General features: G+C 52.8%; 5 protein-coding genes across 5 annotated transcripts; 1 reads left to right on the top strand and 4 right to left on the bottom strand.

The window, feature by feature from the left end:
- Positions 1-593: 593 nt before the first annotated feature.
- On the bottom strand, positions 594-3,926 carry BDY24DRAFT_392227 (cytochrome P450). The gene is made up of 14 exons (XM_076640877.1): positions 3,540-3,926; positions 3,081-3,369; positions 2,890-2,951; positions 2,622-2,769; positions 2,393-2,538; positions 2,057-2,306; positions 1,913-1,940; positions 1,717-1,825; positions 1,577-1,635; positions 1,457-1,494; positions 1,250-1,375; positions 1,077-1,149; positions 948-994; positions 594-855 (listed from the first exon to the last, which is right to left on the bottom strand). The coding sequence occupies exons 1-14, from the start codon at positions 3,876-3,878 to the stop codon at positions 692-694; spliced, it is 1,878 nt and encodes a 625-aa protein (XP_076495807.1). The 5' UTR covers positions 3,879-3,926; the 3' UTR covers positions 594-691.
- Positions 3,927-4,262: 336 nt separating this feature from the next.
- Positions 4,263-7,432, bottom strand: BDY24DRAFT_407219 (major facilitator superfamily domain-containing protein; the record flags this gene model as incomplete). The annotated part of the gene is made up of 20 exons (XM_076642745.1): positions 4,263-4,318; positions 4,394-4,489; positions 4,575-4,636; positions 4,715-4,734; positions 4,807-4,833; positions 4,904-5,023; positions 5,102-5,116; positions 5,226-5,310; positions 5,493-5,608; positions 5,779-5,821; positions 5,887-5,954; positions 6,024-6,121; positions 6,206-6,262; positions 6,333-6,447; positions 6,510-6,560; positions 6,632-6,801; positions 6,824-6,864; positions 6,979-7,093; positions 7,172-7,245; positions 7,317-7,432. 20 exons carry the CDS (start codon positions 7,430-7,432, stop codon positions 4,263-4,265), a joined length of 1,545 nt encoding a protein of 514 aa, XP_076495806.1.
- A 1,311-nt stretch (positions 7,433-8,743) lies between these two features.
- On the bottom strand, positions 8,744-11,056 carry FBA1 (fructose-bisphosphate aldolase FBA1). The gene is made up of 8 exons (XM_076640876.1): positions 10,970-11,056; positions 10,751-10,810; positions 10,430-10,623; positions 9,834-10,057; positions 9,521-9,688; positions 9,247-9,428; positions 9,001-9,161; positions 8,744-8,898 (listed from the first exon to the last, which is right to left on the bottom strand). Exons 1-8 carry the CDS (start codon positions 10,994-10,996, stop codon positions 8,835-8,837), a joined length of 1,080 nt encoding a protein of 359 aa, XP_076495805.1. The 5' UTR covers positions 10,997-11,056; the 3' UTR covers positions 8,744-8,834.
- Positions 11,057-12,751: 1,695 nt separating this feature from the next.
- On the top strand, positions 12,752-15,316 carry BDY24DRAFT_86432 (serine/threonine-protein phosphatase). Its single transcript, XM_076645200.1, has 14 exons — positions 12,752-12,973; positions 13,097-13,284; positions 13,378-13,552; positions 13,703-13,798; positions 13,925-14,005; positions 14,081-14,208; positions 14,292-14,324; positions 14,426-14,451; positions 14,540-14,572; positions 14,662-14,676; positions 14,745-14,761; positions 14,834-14,899; positions 14,981-14,995; positions 15,075-15,316. The coding sequence occupies exons 1-14, from the start codon at positions 12,913-12,915 to the stop codon at positions 15,125-15,127; spliced, it is 987 nt and encodes a 328-aa protein (XP_076495804.1). The 5' UTR covers positions 12,752-12,912; the 3' UTR covers positions 15,128-15,316.
- Positions 15,317-15,854: 538 nt separating this feature from the next.
- On the bottom strand, positions 15,855-19,336 carry BDY24DRAFT_370762 (glycosyl transferase family 90-domain-containing protein; the record flags this gene model as incomplete). Its single annotated transcript, XM_076638125.1, has 14 exons — positions 15,855-15,910; positions 15,998-16,034; positions 16,117-16,218; positions 16,321-16,356; positions 16,457-16,503; positions 16,581-16,662; positions 16,774-16,865; positions 16,963-16,977; positions 17,059-17,296; positions 17,437-17,861; positions 17,974-18,197; positions 18,306-18,470; positions 18,571-18,844; positions 18,979-19,336. 14 exons carry the CDS (start codon positions 19,334-19,336, stop codon positions 15,855-15,857), a joined length of 2,151 nt encoding a protein of 716 aa, XP_076495803.1.
- Between the last annotated feature and the right edge of the window lie 371 nt (positions 19,337-19,707).

The following is a 19,707-nucleotide window of genomic DNA, read 5'->3' as shown; positions in this document are numbered from 1 at the left end:
TTGAAGGGTAGGAGGTGGAGAAGCGAAAGGATTAACGTCCTTTGCTGGAGCTGCTGGTTTGGTTGTCGTTGCAGGGTCCCACTGCGTCTGAGCCAACGAAGTCAACGTCTGAAGCGAACCGTTCACGACCTTCATCGCGAGTTTACAGCCCTCCGAGTCCTTCAACGGTTCGGCCTCGACTGCTGGAGCGGCTTTGGTTTTGGTAGATCGAGAGAGAGGAGGAGGAGCGGCTTTGGCGGTTGTTCTGGAGGTTGGTTTCGAAGGAGGAGGAAGGGAGGAGGAAGGAGGAGGAGCTGGGAGTCCGAGTAGACGAGCTAGACGAGAAGGAAGGTCGGGAGTCGCTAGGGAGGGGTTGGTGATCGAGTGGAGGAGGGCATCCGAGGGAGAGAGAGAGGAGGAGGGAGCCATCCGAGGAGGTGAGAAGGAAGGGAGGGAAGGAGAGAGATGGAAGGTGAGGTCGAACTCACGAGGTTCGAAAGTCGCGTCGACTTGTTTTTCTTTTCTCCAGCTCCTGTAGGCTCCTGTTTGGTTGATTTTTCCCATTTTCGGGCAGAGAGAGAGCTCGAGAGGAGAACTGAGAGTAACAAAAGTTCCATTACAGCACTACACTACTCGGTACAAAAAGATAGGGCAAAACAAGCGAGCAGAGGAAACCCTCGACCCAATCGAAATCTAACCCTCGCTAATCTCCTCACCTCCTCCTCAGCACCAGATCCACATCGTGAGGCGTAAGCGTGATCATCATCTTGGCTCTCAGCAACCTTTTGCTCATCCCTTCGTGCGACTCCCCGACGTGAGGAACAGCGACGAACTCGAACTTTTGGATGAACAGCGCGATGGCGCAGACGGCTTCGACTTGAAGAGGAAGAAGGAACGAAGATACGCTTGTGAGTTCGAGAGAAGGCGAGAGATGAAGAAAGAGGAAATGAAAGAGAAGGAGAGCGTACCTTCCGCGAACCTCCTCCCTACACACGCTCGGGGACCGGCGCTGAATCTGAGTACGAACGAGAGAAAGCACCCGAGTCAGTTCTCTTTCGTTTCTTTCGACATCTCTGGGGCAGGAGGGGGAGACTCACGGCATGAACGCATCCTTGTTGTAATCCTCGAATCTAGAAGGTCTAAACAAATCCGGTTCGTCCCAGTACATCGCTGTCAACAAACAAAGGGAGGAAACGGGTCGTCGGGATTCGAGTCAGCCTCGTCGTTTTTTTTAACTTTGATCGAGCGAGCCAAGATTCGGGATACTCACGGTTCGTATGCAAAGAAGGCGTATCTATCATGACGTCCGTTCCCTTGGGAACAAAAACGGTTTCGTTGGGGTAGTTCCCTTCCTCGTCCTTGGTTGAGCTTTGGTAGACGAGGGTGGTGTCTTCGTCTGAGGGTTGAGAGAGAGAGAACATGTGAGTCAGAATATGAACAGATGAAGGAAAGGGGAAGTGAAGAAAAAAAAACGAACCGGCGGTCTTGGGGATGGCGACGACGGGTGGGAAGAGTCTGTGAAAGAGGAGAAGCAGCGACGCGTCAGGACGAGAACGGGAGATGAGGAATGGAGAGGATTGAAGTGAAAGAGACAGACCTCATCGTCTCGTAGAGTGTGTTGAGGACGTGAGTGAGTTTCTGGAAATCCTCGTAGACCTGCAAAGGAAGAAAAAGACAGTGGGAGGGACTCAGGTCAGGAAACGAACGACGAACGAGATTGAGGAGAAGATCACGAACTGGTTTCCGTCCGTTAGGCAGTACGCTCTCGACGTGCTCCTGTAGCTTAACCTGCTCCAACGGATTCAGAGCGAGAAGAACGAAGAGGAAAGCCAGGGTGTGTCCGGATCTGAGTGGGAAAAAGAGACGAGAGACGAGGTCAGGTTACGTTCGCCTGTCGTTCTTCGGACGAAGAATGAGAGCGGTAAAAACTCACGTTTCGTGTCCAGCAAGGAGGAAGATGACTGATGAGAGGAGGAAGGAGAGCAGAACGGTCGAGAAAGAGACGAGTCAGTATCGTTCTCCTGGCCATCGACGCGTCGTCTCGTCTCCCTCAAACCTCGCCAATCTTCAGACTCACAGGTGTTTCCAATCACCTCTCTATCCCCGAATGGAATCCCATCGTCCTCTCTCTCCTCAGCGGCAGCTCGAACCAACGAACCAAACAAATCCTCCTTCTCCGGCGCGTCCTCCTTCCCCTCCAGCACTCTCTTCTCACGAGCTCTCCTCTCCTGAACAAGCTCCATCATGTGAGAGTCGAGCTCTTTGAAGGCGGTATCCATTTTGGTGAGGAAGGGTTGGAGTCGAGGGATGGGGAGTTTGTAGACGAACTGAAGACGAGCAGGGAAAGAGGCGAGATCAGCTCAACGAAGGAGGGGCGACGAGAACGACGGGCTGATGCGGCGACGAGACTGACTTTAGGAACGAGCATTCTCTGAATGGTGGTTTCGGAGACGATGGAGAGAGCGTGGGAGGAGGTCATAGTGTGGTTGTTCGCTAAGGGGACGGCATTGGACGCGTCGTCGTCCTTCCAGGCCATGGGGATTCCGAAAGCAGCTCGACCTGTTGGATCAGAAAGGAGGTCAAACATATGGTAAGCCTCAAGTGCAGAAGTCTTGACGAGGAGTAGGGAAGAGAGGACGTGCCGATCACAAGAAGAGCGAGCCTCATGGTGACCTCGACAAAGTCCTTGACCTTGATCTCAGTTCCCTTCTCGGCTGATTCCCATCCCTCGGAGACGAGCATGTCGGAGAAGGTGTCTGCTGTCTCGTTCCAGACGAGCGAGTAGGCACTCTAAAGAAGATCAAGGCAGGCGAAGGAGAGGAGAGGATCGAAGATCGAAACAGGCGAAGGAGAGGAGAAGATCAGCTCTCAGCCAAAGGAAGGTTTGTGAAATAATCGTAAGGAGCTTACCTCCGTGAAAGAAGGTCCCACTATCTTCCTATGAGTCTTCCAGATCGGTCCTTCAGTGATCACTACGAGAAGGAGAGGAAAAAAGGAGAGGTCAGCTTCAGACACTGTCGCTCCCTCCCTGCCTCACCTCCTCTCTATCTTCCCTCAAATCAGATATCTGCTCGCCTTCATCAACCTGAGACTCTACTCACCCAAGTTTGCTCCAAAGAAACCCAACCCTTTGTACATCTTGATAGGCTTGCTCCATACCTTCCGATTGATGCTAATTTGTTTGGCTGCTTGAGCGTTGGCGACGAAGAGGATGGGCAGCCTCGTGAACAGACAGTTGAACTTGATGATAGACGTAGATCCCATCCTCGTATACTTTGCGAACTTGTGAGTCCAATCCTGTTCGTTGAGGGGGTTGAGGTAGGGGATGTTGGGTAGAAGGAGCCGGAGGGGCAAGGGGAAGAGGAAGAAGCGAGAGGGCACGTCCATGGCCTTTTAGAGAGCAGATCGGTAGAAGCGAGGGGCAAGGGGAAAGGAGTATTGCGAGGAGGCATCATGTTGAAGGGGGAAAAGATGTGAGAAAGAAGGAGTAGAGGGAGGAGAACGGTCAGGTTGGATAGGAGGGAAGGAAACTCGAGCTCACCAACTTCTTCGAGACTGACCTTCGAGTTCAACAGCATCTTCCGGTAACGACTCAGGAGGTTGAGAAACAGTATAGCTCCGAGAGCGACGATGGCCCTCGAGAAGGTGATGAGCATCATGGTCGTGATGAGTGGAGGGAAAGGAAGGGGAGAGGGAGAGGGAGGAAAGCAAGGTCGACTCTCGAGTGACGGCGAGAGGGAAGAAGTGACTAGATCGATCGGAGGAATGAGCTTCGTTGGCCAGAGAAGGGTGTAGATAGAGAGAACTCTTTGCGAGCTGGTAGAGGGAGGAAGGAGGGTCCGAAATATATGCTGGGTCGTGGTGGTTTGAAGGGGACGAAAGGAAGAGAGTCTGGCCATCCTGGGCGGCCGATCGATTCCCCCAGAAGTACGCCGCAAAATGATGACGTTGTGATTCGTCGAGAAATTTTAATTGAAGAGGAGGAACTGGCTTGCTTTGTGTTTCCTCTTTCCCCGTTTTTCGGAAGGTTGAGGTGAGCAGGAGGAAGCACAACACCACCGACTTCACTTCGTTCGACGTTCTACTCTCTCAGTGGGCAGGAAAGAAACAGAACAAGTAATTGAAAGTGGTGATGACCATAGCCCAGAATCCCAAGAAGGGCGATACAAAATGTCTAAAGAGAGAGTACAACTGAATCCGAATCTCGTCCCCTTGGAACCTCTCTTCCTCGTCCTCCTCTCCGCTCGACGCGACGCAATTTGCTGAGGTGACCGTCTCCTCGTTTAGAGAGTGTATCGGAAGTGAGGGTTCTTCGTGTCCGTGGTGTCGAGCTCTCCGACTGAGAAATGAAACCAAGACGACGTCAGTTCTTCGCAGAGCATCTTCTCCCTCGACGCGTCGCCGTAAAACTCACGTTCTCGACCCAGGTTCTCTCGCTCCTCGTCGCTAAGACCAGCTGCAGCAGCAGCCTCAGCTCGGATTCGGTTCTGTCGGACGTACCAAAGACGCCCTGGAGAGAAAAAGGCAGAAGTTTAGCCTTCTGAACTCGAGATGGGAGTTGAGGAGACGGTCGAGGAAAGAGATGATCAACTCACATCCAACGATGACGAAGAACTGGACTCCGTACGAGATAGAGCACACCAAGAGACCGGTGAGGCTGATAGATAAGAGATGGAGAAGATCTGTCAGCGACGAGAAGGATTGTGAGGAGCGGTGATCAGGATTCGGAACTCACTACTGAGGGGCGTCCTTGGCCTGAAGGTGGTGAAGGATTATATCAGCTCAAGAAGACGTTGAAGAATAATCGATCCATCAATCTGGACTTACTCGGAAGACTTGAGCCCCGATCATGTTCTGTTTTGCGTAAAGGAGAGGTCAGCGCCGTCGTGAAGTTGAAGAAGGAGCTCGAAAAAAGGAGATTTACACCAGCACAGTAGGCGATGAAAGTGATCGAAGAACATATGGTCTTCTTCGTTCGTCCAGCAACGTTGGAAGGCAGCAACGACCAGCCCAAGAACAACGAAAGCACAGAAGGAACGGTCATCTGAACCGTAAGGGAGAGAAACCGGCAGAATCAGCACCGAAGGGACGATAGATCTGAAGGGAAAGCGTGCGGGCGTACAAGGAATCCTCCCCACTACGACACAATGAGAAAACAGGAAAACTTTGGTCAGCTCGAAGCGAGGCGGTGGAACTCGACGCGTCGGCTTTTCGTTGCCTTTCCCTCCGCCGGATCGCGAACACACCTTGGTCCACTTGTTTGCTGGAGTCCCAGGGAGAAGTCCCATCACGAGCATTCCGATGAAAGGAGTCACACAGGATGCCATCATACTGGGGAGTAGCCGAAGAAGAGGGAGAGGGAGGGAGGTGAGACTCGGTCCGTTGTTCCTCGTCGCTGCTCCTCGATGCTGAAGGTCAAACTTACAAATACATCCTCAGACCCGCTTTTCTACTGGTGACAACTCCTGCGATGATGACTGTGAAGACAGAGAGGAAGAAATCAGCATCGGGACGCAAAAGGACTTACGGGAGACGGACAAAAAGACTCACACCAAATGATTGAGACGACAGATCGCGGAATGGTGAGAAGGATAACCTCGAGCTCGTCGAATCCGAGAGATTTGATGACCTGAGAAATGACGGCCGTTGGAAGCGGTCAGGAAAGAACGCTGAGAGAACTGGCGACGTCCTGTCGAGATGTGAAATCTACGCACGACTGATCCAAAGGTCGTGATCTGGAAGAGAAGGATAGTCGTCAGCTGATGAGTTGAGATAAAAGGAGGTGCTTAGCAGACTCACTCCTCCGTTGGGGATGGAAGCGATAAGAGCGTTGAAGAAAGAGCTAAGTGCGAGGAGAGGTCGTCAGCAATTTTGCTTCGTTGGTCGAGGGCGCAGATTTGAACTTACAACCAGGTGACAGGATCTACAAGGGCCTCTTTCACCTGATCCCACTTGAACTTTCCGCCGACGATGTCCTGGGAGAAGAGAAAGGAATCAGAATCAGGCTCGACGCGTCTCTTTTTTTCTGTTCCAGCTGCTCTCACCGTTCCTGTCTTGTTTCGGATGATACGAGCGTGAGCCATGTTCTTCTCTTCTGGTGTAAGCCACCAAACCTCCTTGGGAGTTCCGAGGAAAACGAAGCCTAAGGAGAAGGAAAAGGAAGAAGACGTGTGAGCAACCTCGACGCGTCGACGGGGACGGACACAATCAAGCTGCGAAGACTCACAAACTCCAGCAGCAAGAACGGTACTTCCACCCAAGAACAATCCAATAGCACGCCAAGCTGAGAAGAAGAGGGAAGGGCGCTGAGTGAGCACGGCTTTGTTGAACGAAAGTGACGGATTGAAGCTCACCAGGGAATCCATCAGGGTTCTGCCTCGCCTTGTGTCCGATTCCATACATGACCAGATCGACGATGATACCGTAGCCAGCATTCGCCGACTGGAAGACGAGAGACCTCGAGGAGTGCTGAAAACCGAGAGACGCGTGAGCGAGGTCGACGCGGCGCGTCTGAAACATAGCGAGCTCACCTCTCGAGTTTGATACCACGACCCAATGACGAGCAAAAACCCAGGGGAGATCTGAAAGAGTGAAGTCCGATGGGTCAATTTCTCTGAGAGGCAAGTGGGTGGAAAGAGCTGAAGCGACGTACCGATGATTCGAAAACTCCCTGAAGTCCTCGAACGACCATGAGCTCCTTGAAGTTATGGCAGGCAGCGACGCAGCCGACAGTGATTCCCCAAGCCGTCATGTAGCAAGCCAAGGTTTTTCCGAGAGGGAAGCGTTGCATCACGAAGTTGGAGGGGAACTCGGAGAAGAGATCTGGAAAAGAACAAGCAAAAACAAAGTAAGCTGGTTGTTCGAGCGTTCGAGTGCGAAGAAGAACTATAATTTCAAGTTAAGTAGAAGATCGTAGTCCTTTAGATAGATAGAAGGGGATCGAGAAGTTATGAGTAATTTGTTCGGTAAGGGGAGAGGAGGAAAAAGGCGACGACTCACAGCCAGGCGTACTGTTGTCCGACGAGTCCAGTCTGCTCTCTCATTCCGAAAAGGGCTTGTGTAGAGAGTGAGGTCTTGTCCGACTGCTGAATCCCGTAACACCACCACATGAGAGCTGGAGGTCGAAGAACGTGGACGTCAGTAAGAAGGTTCGACGCGATGGATCGAGTCGAGCTGGAATTTGAAGACTCACGAAGCAGGTATCGATCGATCTTTGTAACCAGTCGCTTGTACTGCTCTGGAGAATAGTCTCCCTCGGCGATGGTACTGAGCGCAAAAGGAAAGAAGGGAGAAAGTCAGGGGAAGGGAGGGGAGGAAGCGGCCACCATCTCACCCACAAGTTGTTCACGACCTCGACGACCTGTACTCCCACGTTATCTTCCTTTTCATCTCGCTTCTCGTCAATCGAAGAGCTCCTAGTGCTGATGTTGTGGGTGGTGATGGGCTCGGCCATAATGAAGGAGGAAGAGAGGGAGGGGGAGAGAGGAAAACGACGAGTCGTGGTTGGGGGGGAGGGAGTATTCGAAGGCAGAGGAGCTGAACGACGGATAAGAGACCTCCACCTCTGGCTGGGCGAGCTGTTCAATGGCAAAAGTGAGCTGCAACACGAGTAGAAGACCGTCTGATCTCGGAGCAATCCGAGAGGAAGAAATGGGAGGGAGAACAGGAAAAGAGAGGCTAGCGACGCCAAGGGATCGCGATAAGAGAAAGCCTCTCGGGGAAGTCCTTCCTCCTAGAATAGGCAAGCTGAGTAGAGAGAAAATCAGGTCGAGCTCGAGTACAGAGATACAGCTCGAATCGAAGCTGACGAACGAACGAAGGTTTCTTGAAGTCGAACGTCGGCTCGACTCGATCTGTTTCCTCTCGAAAGCGTCGTCGAACGTTGTTCATCCCTCATGAAAGATACTCGCTCGTCTCCGCGGCCAACGCTTCACCCCTGACCAGCCAGGCTCTTGAAGTTTGAAGAGAGGAAGTGTTGGAACGCCCGTCGACTTTGGTCGACTCTCCTTATCTGAGGCTCCCGGTTGAAAGGCCGCTTCCCTCTTGAGGTCGATGGCAGAAAACGGTCCAATCAGAGAGAGCCTTGGTACGATAGTAGGGGCTAGAGAGTGGCTGAGCGAGAGTATGAACGTCGAGGGAAAGAAGAGAGAGGGGAATCGATGAAGGAGGAACGACGCGTCGAGCCACTCGTTCTAGAAGACGAAAGGCAAAGCAGTCAGCCCACCAGCAGTAGAGCTGCGAGTGGAAGACCTCAAAAGGAAGACATCTGCCCCCACTGTAGAAGCGGACTCTACGAATGTTCGACCTGGCAAGACGCGTCGTCGGATCTTAAGCTTCGAAGAAGACTAGTCGAGAGAGAGCCTTGAAGTAGGATCGAGAAGGCTCCGATGTAGAGAAGGTGGTGTATCGGTCGAAAACGACAACAAAGGAGAACGAAATAAATCTACGGAAAGAGTAACGAACGAAGCGATCTCAGAGCGCGCCTAGCCTCCCGTCGACCCACACACATGATTCACCCACCGTATGCAACCCACCTCTAGTATCCCTTCGTATCCTCGAGTTTTCTACGTAGTTCCCGCTCGTTCGTTCGTTTCGCTTCGTCTTGCTTCACGTTCCGACCCACCCACCAGCTCCGTCGACCCTCCCTCGTCTTCGTCGTTCGTTCCATCTTTCTTTCGCTCAGATGAGAGCTTACTCTAGTTTGGTTTCTCTCTCTCTCTTGCACGACTCTCTCACGATCCAAGCTTTGCGAGCGGGTCCAGGGTTTGATTCGTGAAAACATCAATTCAAAAGGAAGGCGAGAGCGAAAGAAGATCTAAAGAGAGCAAGCTAGAGTAGCGAAACGAAACGAGAATTTAACACTTGTTCACGTTTCCGAGGTCCTCGCAAGCAACCTTAACTCGGTTGATGAGGGTGACCCTGATTGGCGAAGAAGGAAAAGGAAGAGGGAGGGGAGGTGGTCAGCGCACGTCTTCGAAACTAAAACTGAGCGAGGCGAGAGTTCGACGAAGATGGACTCACTCTCCGAGTCGGATCCAGTTCCTGGGGTCGTAGTACTTCTTGTTGGGTCCATCGGGCTTCTCGGGGTTTCCGACCTGGGACATGAGGAAGTCCTTCTTCTCGAGAACGAAGTCCCTGATTCCCTCGAGGTAAGCGAACTGGGTGTCGGTATCGACGTTCATCTGGAGGCAAGGCAAGGAAGGAGGAGAATGCATGATCAGCGAGCTGCTTCGATTGAAAATCGAGAAGTGAAGGAAGAGATCTCACCTTAACAACACCGTTTCCGACGGCCTCCTTGATCTCAGCCTTGGTGGATCCGGATCCTCCGTGGAAGACGAGGAAGAGAGGAGTCTTGGAGTCGGACTTGATCTGCTCGGCGACGTAAGCCTGGTGCTTTCCGAGGATCTCAGGCTGGAGCTGGACGTTTCCGGGCTTGTAGACACCGTGAACTAGAGAAGAGAGGGAACGAGGAGGGAAGGGAGAGGGGGTCAGGAACGAAAGACTACGAAGACGATGGGAAAGGTAGGAGGAATGAACGAACCGTTTCCGAAAGCGGCAGCGATGGAGAAGTTGGGGGAGATGGGGGCGAGAGCCTGGTAGACCTCGTAGATATCAGGGGGCTGAGTGTAGAGGGAAGCGTTGTCGACCGAAGAGTTGTCGACTCCATCCTCCTCTCCACCGGTGATTCCGATCTCCATCTCGAGGAACTCTATTGTATCGCAGGAACGAAGAGGGAAGGAAAGCGAGGTCAGTAAAGGAAGAAGCAGAGAAGCGAAACGAGTCGAGTCGAGTTGAAAGGAGCGAGGGCTGGATCGAGCGACGAGCGAAGAGAGAAAGGAAAGCTGGGGACTGACGGTTCATCTTGGCCATTCGGGTGAAGTACTTAGCACAGGTGGCAATGTTCTCCTCCTTGGGCTCCTCAGAGAGATCGAGCATGTGGGAAGAGAAGAGAGGAACTCCGTGCTCCTTGAAGTAAGCCTCGTCGGCGTCGAGCATACCGTCGAACCACTGGAGGAGCTTGTGAGCACAGTGATCGGTGTGGAGAACTACGGGGACACCGTAGAGGGGAGCGACGGCTCTGAAGAAGGTGAAAAAGAAGGAAGGGGAGGAAGAAGGTCAGCTTTGAGTTTTGTGGGAGAGACGAGGGATTCGGGAAGATGAGAGAAGTCCAAGAAGCGGCTCCGAAGAGATTTCGATTCTCATCGAGTTTCCTTTTTTTTGGTTTCCCCGCCGTAATCGAGAAAGTGCTCTTCTTCTTGTAGAGACAGCTCGGCTTCCTGCAACGCTATGCTGCAGGAAGGAGTACACGTCTCGAGTTGAGAAGCACCCCACGAAAACGACATCTCGAAAGAAACCCCAACCTTCTCGTCCCTCCCTTTTTGAACGTTGGCTCCCCTTCCTTCCTTCCTCCTTCCGGCTTCAAAAGAACCAGGGATGCGAAAAGACTCACCGAATGAAGTGAGCGGCAGCGATGGCTCCTCCGATGGAGGCACCCTGGTTCTTGTTATCGATACCCTTTCCGGCGAAGAAAGCGGCTCCTCCCTGAGAGCACTGGAGGATGATGGGAGAGTTGACAGCTCGGGCAGCCTCGAGGACGGCGTTGACGGTCGACGAAGAGGTGACGTTGACGGCAGGGATGGCGTACTAGTAGAGAAAGAGAAGAGAGAAAAGAAAAGAGTCAGCTCGAGAGAGAGAGAGACAGAGAGGAGCGGGAGGGGAGGAGGAAGAGATGGAGAGAGGAAGAGAAGAGGGAAGGGAGCAAGAGACTCACTCCGTGCTTCTGAGCGTGCTGGAAAAGAGTTCGGGTCTGATCTCCGGAAAGGACACCAGCCTGTAGGAGAGAAAGACAGAAGAGGAGAACGTCAGCCAAACAGGTAGGGTAGAGAAGAGAGAGAGAGGGCAAGGAAGGAAGGAAGCCAGCCAGCCCTCCCATCTCGTCGGCGATGCGACGACGAATGAAACAAAAGGACAGAAGAAACAAGGTACTAACGGGGACGACGGAAAGAGCTCCAGACATAGTTTTAGAAGTGGGTTTTGGTTGGGTGGGTTGGTTGAGGGGGAGTTGGGGGGGGGGGAGTTGTGGTTAAGGGAAAATCGAAAAGAGAAAGGAGATTTCAAGGTTAAAAACCAAGATCAGCCCGCAGCGAAGGCCTGTCTCCATCCTTTCTTTCTTCCCTGCAGTTCTATCGGTTTTGTTAGGGTCCTTTGCCTATAAAGCACGGCCCGAAAATCATCCGTTCCGATGTTCAGCCCTCTGGCAACTTTTTGCCGACTCGCTGGACGACTTTGAGCTTCTCTACAGGGCAAGGGGAGGGTAAAAGAAAGCAGGAGAGAGAAAAGCAAGAGAGAGGAATCAAGACGTCATCAACCAACCAAACTTTGAACTCTGCGAAAAAGCGGCAATGGAATCGCTCAGAATCCTTCCCCTTCTTTTTCTCCTCCCCTTCGAACTGGAGAAGCGGGAGAGTTTCAGCTCGAGGTGGATTGAATCGAGAAAGATAAGGAGAAATCGTAATGACTGGAAAAAAGTGCAAGAGGGAGAAGCCTGCAGAGGGACGAGAAGAGGGAGAAAACAGCCAGTGAGGACGCGTCGAGTTGTTGACTTTTCATCTCTGCGGCCGCTCGTTTGGAACTCTCTACAGGCAGAGATCGAGTTTTCTTTGAGCTGAGTAGTAGATAGCAGCTAGAATATGAGATCTAGAAGTCTAGATAAGCAAGGTGCAGATTATTCACGGGCAAGAGAAAAGCTGATCACTCGACGACGAACGTTTCGCTTCGACCAAACGTTCAATTCAAGCTCCTCCTTTCCCAACAACCCTACCAAGCGAAGGAAGAAAAAATTGTGACGCTCTGCAGATTCTCTCGAACGCGGTCTTGTGAACAGAAGGGAAGATGCTCTATAGAAAAGGCAGAGTCGTCGATGCCCTCTCTTCTTTCCCCGCATGCTCCCCGAGCTCTTGAGCTCGACGAAGAGGAAGGGACTCGAAGTTGTATCCTTCTTCTCCCCCAAACCATCCCCTTCTTCTTAACACTTTCAGACACATCCAACCCACAAGGGTGAGTTTCTTCCGCTTCCGCTTTCACGACGACACCAACGGAGGGAGGGCCATGGCTCGAAGGAAAGAAGGGGCGAGAGAGAGAGGAGGAAGCGAGGAGATGGCAGTGGATGACGACTCGGACAACTCCTCCCTGCCATCTCCCTTCCGTCTGCCTCGCTACTTCGAAGGAGATAGTAGGAGAAGGAGAGGATCTATCTTGGACCATACCTTTCTTGTCCTGTTGGTCTACATAGGATGCCTTTGAAATTCGTTCCTTCGAATCGAAGCTGACCTTCCTCGTCTTCCTTCTCGCTCACCCAACCAGATCTTTCCCTCCCTCTCAACTTCCTTCAGCACACATCCACCTCAACAGCGAACCCTCTAGCTTTATTCCTCAGCGTCCGCACTCTTATCACTGGATCGATAACCCTCTTCTCGCTCTTACAAGCAACCAATCCCAAACACAACAAGCGAGCTTCAAGTCGACCCGACTCTCCCCTTCAGCTTCCTTCCTTCGTGAGCTTCCTTCTTCCTTCAACTCTGTGGGATGTGCTGGAGGTGGTGAGCTTTGACGAAGGACTTGGAGATCATCGTCTGAGCTGGATGCGCGAGGAAGAAGAGGCAGATCGGAGCTTCCACTCCAGAGAGGACGGACGGAACAGTCTCGGAAGGTCGAGGGAGGTCCACTCTCTCGAAGCTCGTCTCTCAGATGGAAATCTCCAGCACTCAGTATCCCAACCGTTGTACTATGATCCAAGAGATTGACTGTATTCTCTTTTTCTCGGCAGGCTCTCAACCCTCTCCCAAACCACTTCGAGCAGAGTCAATCCTCATCGACTCCTCCTCTTCCCAACCCCTTCCTTAAACGCCCTTCTTCAAATCCAAACCCCCAAAAATGTCCGACTACTCTGGAGAGAGTGTGGACGTGGACGATATCATCGACCGTCTTCTGGAAGGTCAGTCCTCATCTCATTCTCTCCGCGGCGAACGAGTTAACGAGAACGTCGAAGCTGAAGCTTCCCTCCTCTCCTCCTTCCCTCCCTCTTTTCTTCCCTTTTCTCTGCTCGTTGCCCCTTCAGTTCGAGGGAACAAACCTGGCAAGCAAGTCCAACTCAGCTCGACCGAAATCAACTACCTCGCCGTCAAGGCTCGAGAGATCTTCCTCGCTCAACCCATGCTGCTCGAGCTCGAAGCTCCCATCAAGATCTGTGGAGACGTGCATGGACAGTACTACGACTTGTTGAGATTGTTTGAGTACGGTGGATTCGTGAGTTCATACCTTCCTTCTTTTTTTCGAAGGAAGCTCGTACGGTTCCTCGTCGCGTCGAGAGAGGTTGACCCTTCCTCCTTTCCTTTCCAGCCCCCCGAATCGAACTACCTCTTCCTCGGAGACTACGTGGATCGAGGGAAGCAGTCTTTGGAGACGATCTGCCTCTTGCTTGCGTACAAGTGCAAGTACCCGGAGAACTTCTTCCTGCTCAGAGGGAACCATGAGTGTGCGAGCATCAATCGGATCTATGGGTTCTACGACGAATGTGAGTGGTTGGAATCTTCTTCGTCCGTTTTGGGGTGGTTGGGGAAACCCTGAGGGTGGATTGAGTCGGGAGCTGCTGTTGGGGTGAGGAAGGGAAGGGAGAGCAAGAACTGACGCGACTCTTTTCCTTCCTTCTTCTCTCCGACCTCAGGCAAACGACGCTACAATATCAAGCTCTGGAAAACCTTCACCGACTGCTTCAATTGCCTACCCGTTGCTGCAGTCATCGATGAGAAGATCTTGTGCAGTGAGTTCTCGACGAACCTCTCTTCGAACTGTCGACGCGTCTCGAGCTCGTCTCTTTCGCTGACCTCGCTGAATTCTCGTCTCTCCTTCTTTTCGTATCTCTATCTCTTTCTACTCGACCCTATAGTGCACGGTGGTCTCTCTCCCGATCTACAGAGCCTGGAACAGATCAAGAAGATCTCTCGACCGACCGACGTCCCCGAAACTGGTGAGCACCTCATCTTCGCCTCGTTTCTGCCTCCTTCCCTATACATGCTGATGCTTGTTCCTCAATTCTCTCTAGGTCTGTTATGCGATCTACTGTGGGCAGATCCGGACAAAGAGATCACCGGATGGGGAGAGAACGATCGAGGAGTGTCGTTCACGTTCGGTTCAGACGTCGTGGCTCGTTTCCTCGTTCGACACGATCTGGTGAGGCCTTTCGGTCTTTTCGTGTCTTTTCTGGACTACCTCAAGTGCTGATACAGCTTCATCCCTCGTCGTTTCGGTATCAGGATCTCGTTTGTCGTGCTCACCAAGTCGTCGAAGTGAGTTTTCGACCTTCGCGTCCTGCTTCCGGCTCTTCCTCATTTCTTTCCCCTTCTTCCCTGTACCCTTCCTGACCGTCTTTCGCTCGTTTAACTACCAGGACGGATACGAATTCTTCGCTCGAAGGTACGGCTCGATCCCACTTCGTCCCTCAGTCTCACCATTCGCCCTCTGACTCCTCATCTCCCATCGTCTTTTCGATTCTTTCTCTCAGATCTCTGGTCACCGTTTTCTCTGCCCCTAACTAGTGAGCCTGTTCACTGAGCCCTTGGGTGACCGTCGGAGTCGGAACGCCTCGAGCTGACCTCCTCTCCGCTTCTCTTTTCCGTGCCTCAGCTGTGGAGAGTTCGAGTGAGTCCATTCTTCATCGAAACCGACACCCCAGACACTGACTCGTCGTTTGGTTCTTGATTTGGCAGTAACTCGGGTGCGATGAGTGAGCTCGCGTCTTTTCTCTTCCGGCGACGCGTCTCGGAATGCTGATGATCTTCCTTTCCCTCTCTTCCAGTGTCCGTCGACGATACCCTTCTCTGCAGCTTCCAGATCCTCAAACCAGCTAGCAAACACAACAAATGTGCGTCTTGGTGTCTCTTTCAATCGGAACGAGTTTCTGAAGCTTCGCTGACCCGTCGTTCCGTCTCTTCCCTTTTCTCAGTCGCCGCCGGATCAGGTGAGTCGCCCTCTTTCTCTCCTCCCCAAAAGATCTTGTCCGATGGTCTGAACGACTTTCTTTCCTCCCTCTTCTTCAGCCAACCGTCCAGTAACACCTCCTCGCACGAAGTTCGTCGGCAAAACAAAATGAGGAGAAAGTCTCAAGTCTCGTCCTCCTCCTCGAAGTCCAGTCCTTCGACGCTCGCTCGCCTCCCAGCACTGGCTCTCTTCAGCTATATACCGATCTCGCATGCTTCTCCTCTGTATCTTTTCACGTACCTCACGACTCTAATGCCTGTCTCTCGATTTCTATGCTGCTTCTGCTCTCGGCTCTTTTTCCCGTTCGCTCACGCAAACTAGCGGAGTCCTGCATCTGCACGCCTTTTCTATTCGAATAGGCAGTTCGCAGAGGCATAGAGGGAGACTACGGAAAGATAAGAGCTCGGCAGTAGGGACGGCAGCGGGTGAGAATGAGACGACGCGTCGAGCTCTCGATGGATGGGCATGCGTTCTTTCGTAGCTGCCCAGGACGACGCAAGTACCGATCGAACAAGCTAGATATGTAGAAGAGCGAGCGAAGAAAAAGAGCGAAACAAAGCAAGTCGAGGTAGGTCAAGGAAAGGAGAGTGTCCAACGAAACGAAGGGAGGGAATCAAACGCGAGAGCACGATGAAGGTGCTAAGGGAAGCAAAAGGCCCAGAAGGAAGGAGATCGAGAGAAGATTCTATGAGATGGGGAGTGGGAGGAGTTGAAGTATCTACGATGGATGCGATGGGACGAGAAACGACGACAAGGAGGGGAAGAAACGAGAGAGCAAAACGAGATCTAGAAGCGTCTGAGATGAATGAGAAAGGAACGAAGGGGGAAGTAAAAGTGATCTACGGCTCCCCCTTGTACTCGAAATCCATGGACCGACGATCGAGGGCGAGGAGACCTGACGACAAAAGCAAGACGAGAAAAGAGGGAAGGTCAGCGCACGACCGAACAGGTTTGAATCGAGACGAAGAGCGATCAGACTCACGAGCCCATTCGAGGTACAGTCGGAACATGTAGGCCGTCTATTGAACATCAGAAGAGGACGTCAGGTCGGCCAACGAAAGAGGCGGAAGAAAGAAAAAGAGAGGAAAGACGAGAACGAACCATGTCGTCCTTCCTCCAACTACTCAGCGACCAGGCATTCCCGCTGTCGGCGATCATCTGAGCGAGATGCTCCTCTCCTGGGTGGACTCCGTCTCCTCGGAACTGACAGAGGAAGAGAGGAGGGAAGGGAGAAAGGTCAGCGATTCGATTCGACGCGTCTCAGTTCGAACAAGGGAGGGAGAGCAAGAGAAGACAGGGACGTACGAAGGTCATGATGTCGTAGAGATCTCCGTAGTCGACCTATTGAGGATTCGGGGAGGAAGGAAGACAGGAGTCAGAATCGATCCGACGAGGAACGCGTCGACGAACAAGAGGGAGGGAAGAGAGCAAGGGAGCTGACCTTGACGGGAACGTAGTGCAACCAAGGCTGCATTCGATCGTTCCACCCTAAACCGAACCAAAAAAAAATCACGAGAGGTCAGTTCGGGCTCGTGGAAACGAAGGAGCATAAGCAGCAAACTCACACTCCGGGAAGATCGTCGACTTGAGAATCAACGAGCCCGTCGAAAGGAGTCGTTTGTATCGAGCTGACCACGAGTTCCCGTCCTACGACAAACAGACCAAAAAGCCGAGAAAGAGCGGTGTCAGCTTTGGTGTTGGTGAGGACGAGAAGAACGAGAACGAGGAGCAAACGGAATCGACGCGTCCGAAACTCACCACGTCGAGGATGTACTGGAACTCGTTCTCCTCCTCGAACGTCAGTGACTTTCGAGCGGGAAGCTCCTTGATAATTTCTTCGCAGGTTCCGTCTGTGAGAGAAAGATAGGAGAGAGAGTTCAACAGGAGAGAGTCAGCGGCGAGACGAGGTTTGAAGTCAGAGGGAAAGGAAGGGACGAGAGGACGAACCCTCGGTCGAGCATTCTGATAATCCAGCGTAAAGTGAAGTATGGTCAGCTCTGTTCTCGGGGACTTGGAAACACGAGAAAGACGGTGGAGGCTCACGAGTAGGTTCGTACGCCAATCCAATGTCGAACAACCTCTGATTCAACTTCCCTTCCTCCGTCATCACCGTCGCCTTCTCCAACGACCCTTTCTGCTCATCCTCCGACTGCGAGAGAGGAGCAGGTAGAACGGCGATAGATTCCTTGATGTTGTCCATGGCGAGAGCAGCGAGTCGAGATCGATGGAACGACCGCCAGGGTGTCGAGTTCGAGTAGAAGGCTCCGGTGTTTCGACCTCGCTGTTGGACGGGGAAGTAGGTGAAAGGTAGAAAAAGAGAGAGGATGAAAAGGAGGGAGTTAGTACAGCAAGAGACGGCGAAAGGAAGTTAGGGAGAGAACGAGGAGAAACGCTCGACGACGAAAAGAAGACGCGACTCACCCAAAGCAGCTTCTTCTCCCCCTTCTCCTTGAAAGGCTTCACATCCCCACTCTGTTTCTCCCCCCACTGCTCCATCGGCACCACCGTAATATCACTATGCAGACCCGTCTTGCTCAGACTGAAGATAGGCATCAACTCCGCCTGCGGTTCGGGTTTCGTCCCGCTCGTCGTTCCGTGCAGAGGGATGATGTCCGGGTGGTTGCAGAGGTCCATGTTCTGAACGAGGGAGGAGATGAAGGATTTGGTGGAAGGGTCGGTGAAGAGTTTGGAGGGGGTGAAGGGGACGTTGAGGGCTGTGAGGTTGGGAAGGAGGGAGGAAGGATCGGTTCCGAGGGTGGGATGGAGGGTATGGAGAGGGGAGGAAATGGGACAGGCGGCTCCCCAGGTGGAGAAGGATCGGTCGGCTTCTTCTTCGGGGTCGAAGACTGGGAGGGAAGGAAAAGAGGGAAGGGGAAGTTCGAGTCAGTCAAAGTTCAAACTCGACGCGTCCTTCCTCTCGGTTTGAACTCTCGACCAAATCGCAGCAACGAGACTCACATTCTCCCTCCTCTACCAACTCAGCCAGCTCAGCCTTATGAGCAGCACTCACGAAGCTCAACGGAGTATCATGGATGTTGAAGACGGCGTCCATGTCGGGGATCCATTTCGCGACGGCTTCGATGTGAGCGAGTTGACCAGCGACTCGATCGTTGGACCCTCCAATCTTCTCGGGGTTGTAGTTTTTGCTGCGAAGGAAAAGATGAGAAGCAAGAGTCAGAATCCTGGTTAACGGAGAAGACGAAGGCGAAGTCGGAGAGTCGGAGGGTCTCGTTCGAGGAGTCGTCGGAAGGGAAGGAGAGCTCGAAGCTCACAAACGAAGAGGAACTCACTGTTTCGCCTCAGCCTTCCCACCTCGAATGGAAACCGTGAAGGTATCCTTCCAGCCCGTCATCTTCCTCACGTGGGCTCTCAGCGAGCTAGGACTGTAGGCGAGGAAAGGGTTGAGATCCCGCATGATGAGGTCAAACTCGTCGGGAAGGGTGACCTTGTGAGTCCTTCCGACAACACGCAAAAAACAAAGCGAAACGATCAGCTCTTCTCACCCTCTCCTCCTTCCCTATCTATACTACGCCCAGAAGACCGACCGACACTCACTTGACGTACTCCCACCACTTGTCGAACCCTTTCGGCGGTTTCCTTCCCTTGTTCCTCTTTCCGTACTCCTTGACGGCTTCTCCAAGGGTCTTGCTCTGCTTGGCTACTTTAGCGTCCCATTCCTTTTTGGCGTCGTCGATGAGTTGGTAGATGGGGTGTTTGGCTGCTGGAAGGGAGAGATCGACGTAGAGGAGACCGTTCTTGACGGGATGGCGACCGTTGATGGATTGAACCGGGTGCGAGTGGGAAGTAGGGTTGTGGTGATCGTGGTCGACTATAGTAGAGGAGGAGATGATAATGAAGAAGAAGAACAAGCGTTTGAAGGTTAGAAAAAAGAACGAGAACGAGAACAGAGAACAGAAAGAGAAGAGAGAAGAGAGGGAGAAAGAAGGAAACGGTCAAGCTCACCAGAGAGACCTCCTCCTCCTGGCACGACCGCATCCTCCTCGTCTTCTACGACAACTCGACCAGAACCGAACACGCCCGATCTCAGTTTCCCCAGATCTATATCGCCCCAAAGCTTGCCTCCGAGTCCTCCTCCCGCTCCCGTTGCGACTCCTCCTTCGTCCCACTCTCCCGCTTCCCTTCTGAGGTTGACGTCCCAAACGGCGAGGAGAGCTCCTACAAAGAGCACGATTCCGAGGTACTTTCTCCTCTTGCGAGAGAGTAAGCGACCGAGAGTGGAGCCGAGAGAGGAAGGGTTACCGAGTGGAGGGGAGGAGGAGGACGTTGAAGCGTAGGCGGAAGGAGGAGTGTAAGGCGACATGGGGATCTCTGCGAACGAAGCGTGGCTCTTATGCCCCTTGGAAGGAGGCGGAGTACGAGAGAGTGGAATAGTGAGGAAGGAGGGAGGGTAGAGAACAGGCTGGGAGCTCTGTTTTGCCGGAGAGAAACGAGCGAAGAGGAGGGAAAGGGAAGGGGAAGGGAGCGTGTCGACGTGAGGGGAAGAAGAGAAGGACCAGCCCGTCGACTTCGTTTCCGTTTCGAAGTTTCGGTTGCTTTTTTTTTTCTTCCTTCCAACCCCCATCAGCTCATCTGCACCATCGCTGATCTCGAGTCAGTCCCAACATGGTTTTCGATCAAGATTACGGCCGGCGACTCGCCGAGGAACAGAGGAAGGGAGGGAGGGGAAGGGAG

This window comes from Mrakia frigida (genome assembly GCF_051309035.1).
Source record: "Mrakia frigida strain ATCC 22029 unplaced genomic scaffold BDY24scaffold_19, whole genome shotgun sequence".
Taxonomy (NCBI): domain Eukaryota; kingdom Fungi; phylum Basidiomycota; class Tremellomycetes; order Cystofilobasidiales; family Mrakiaceae; genus Mrakia; species Mrakia frigida.
The sequence above is the reverse complement of the archived record's forward strand: the minus strand, read 5'-3'. Positions and strand labels throughout refer to the sequence as shown.

Bases quoted from the DNA above. Each gene is read 5' to 3' on its own strand.
- BDY24DRAFT_86432 (XM_076645200.1), top strand. From the start codon at position 12,913: ATGTCCGACTACTCTGGAGAGAGTGTGGACGTGGACGATATCATCGAC. The intron at 13,799-13,924 runs GTGAGTTCTCGA...TCGACCCTATAG, and splicing joins CGATGAGAAGATCTTGTGCA to TGCACGGTGGTCTCTCTCCC. The intron at 14,209-14,291 runs GTGAGGCCTTTC...TTTCGGTATCAG, and splicing joins TCCTCGTTCGACACGATCTG to GATCTCGTTTGTCGTGCTCA.
- BDY24DRAFT_392227 (XM_076640877.1), bottom strand. From the start codon at position 3,878: ATGGCCAGACTCTCTTCCTTTCGTCCCCTTCAAACCACCACGACCCAG. The intron at 1,941-2,056 runs GTGAGTCTGAAG...TCCTCTCATCAG, and splicing joins AGAGGTGATTGGAAACACCT to TCATCTTCCTCCTTGCTGGA. The intron at 1,636-1,716 runs GTTCGTGATCTT...CTTCCTTTGCAG, and splicing joins TGCCTAACGGACGGAAACCA to GTCTACGAGGATTTCCAGAA.
- FBA1 (XM_076640876.1), bottom strand. From the start codon at position 10,996: ATGTCTGGAGCTCTTTCCGTCGTCCCC. The intron at 10,624-10,750 runs GTGAGTCTCTTG...TTTCTCTACTAG, and splicing joins AGCACGCTCAGAAGCACGGA to TACGCCATCCCTGCCGTCAA. The intron at 10,058-10,429 runs GTGAGTCTTTTC...CACCTTCTTCAG, and splicing joins GCTGCCGCTCACTTCATTCG to AGCCGTCGCTCCCCTCTACG.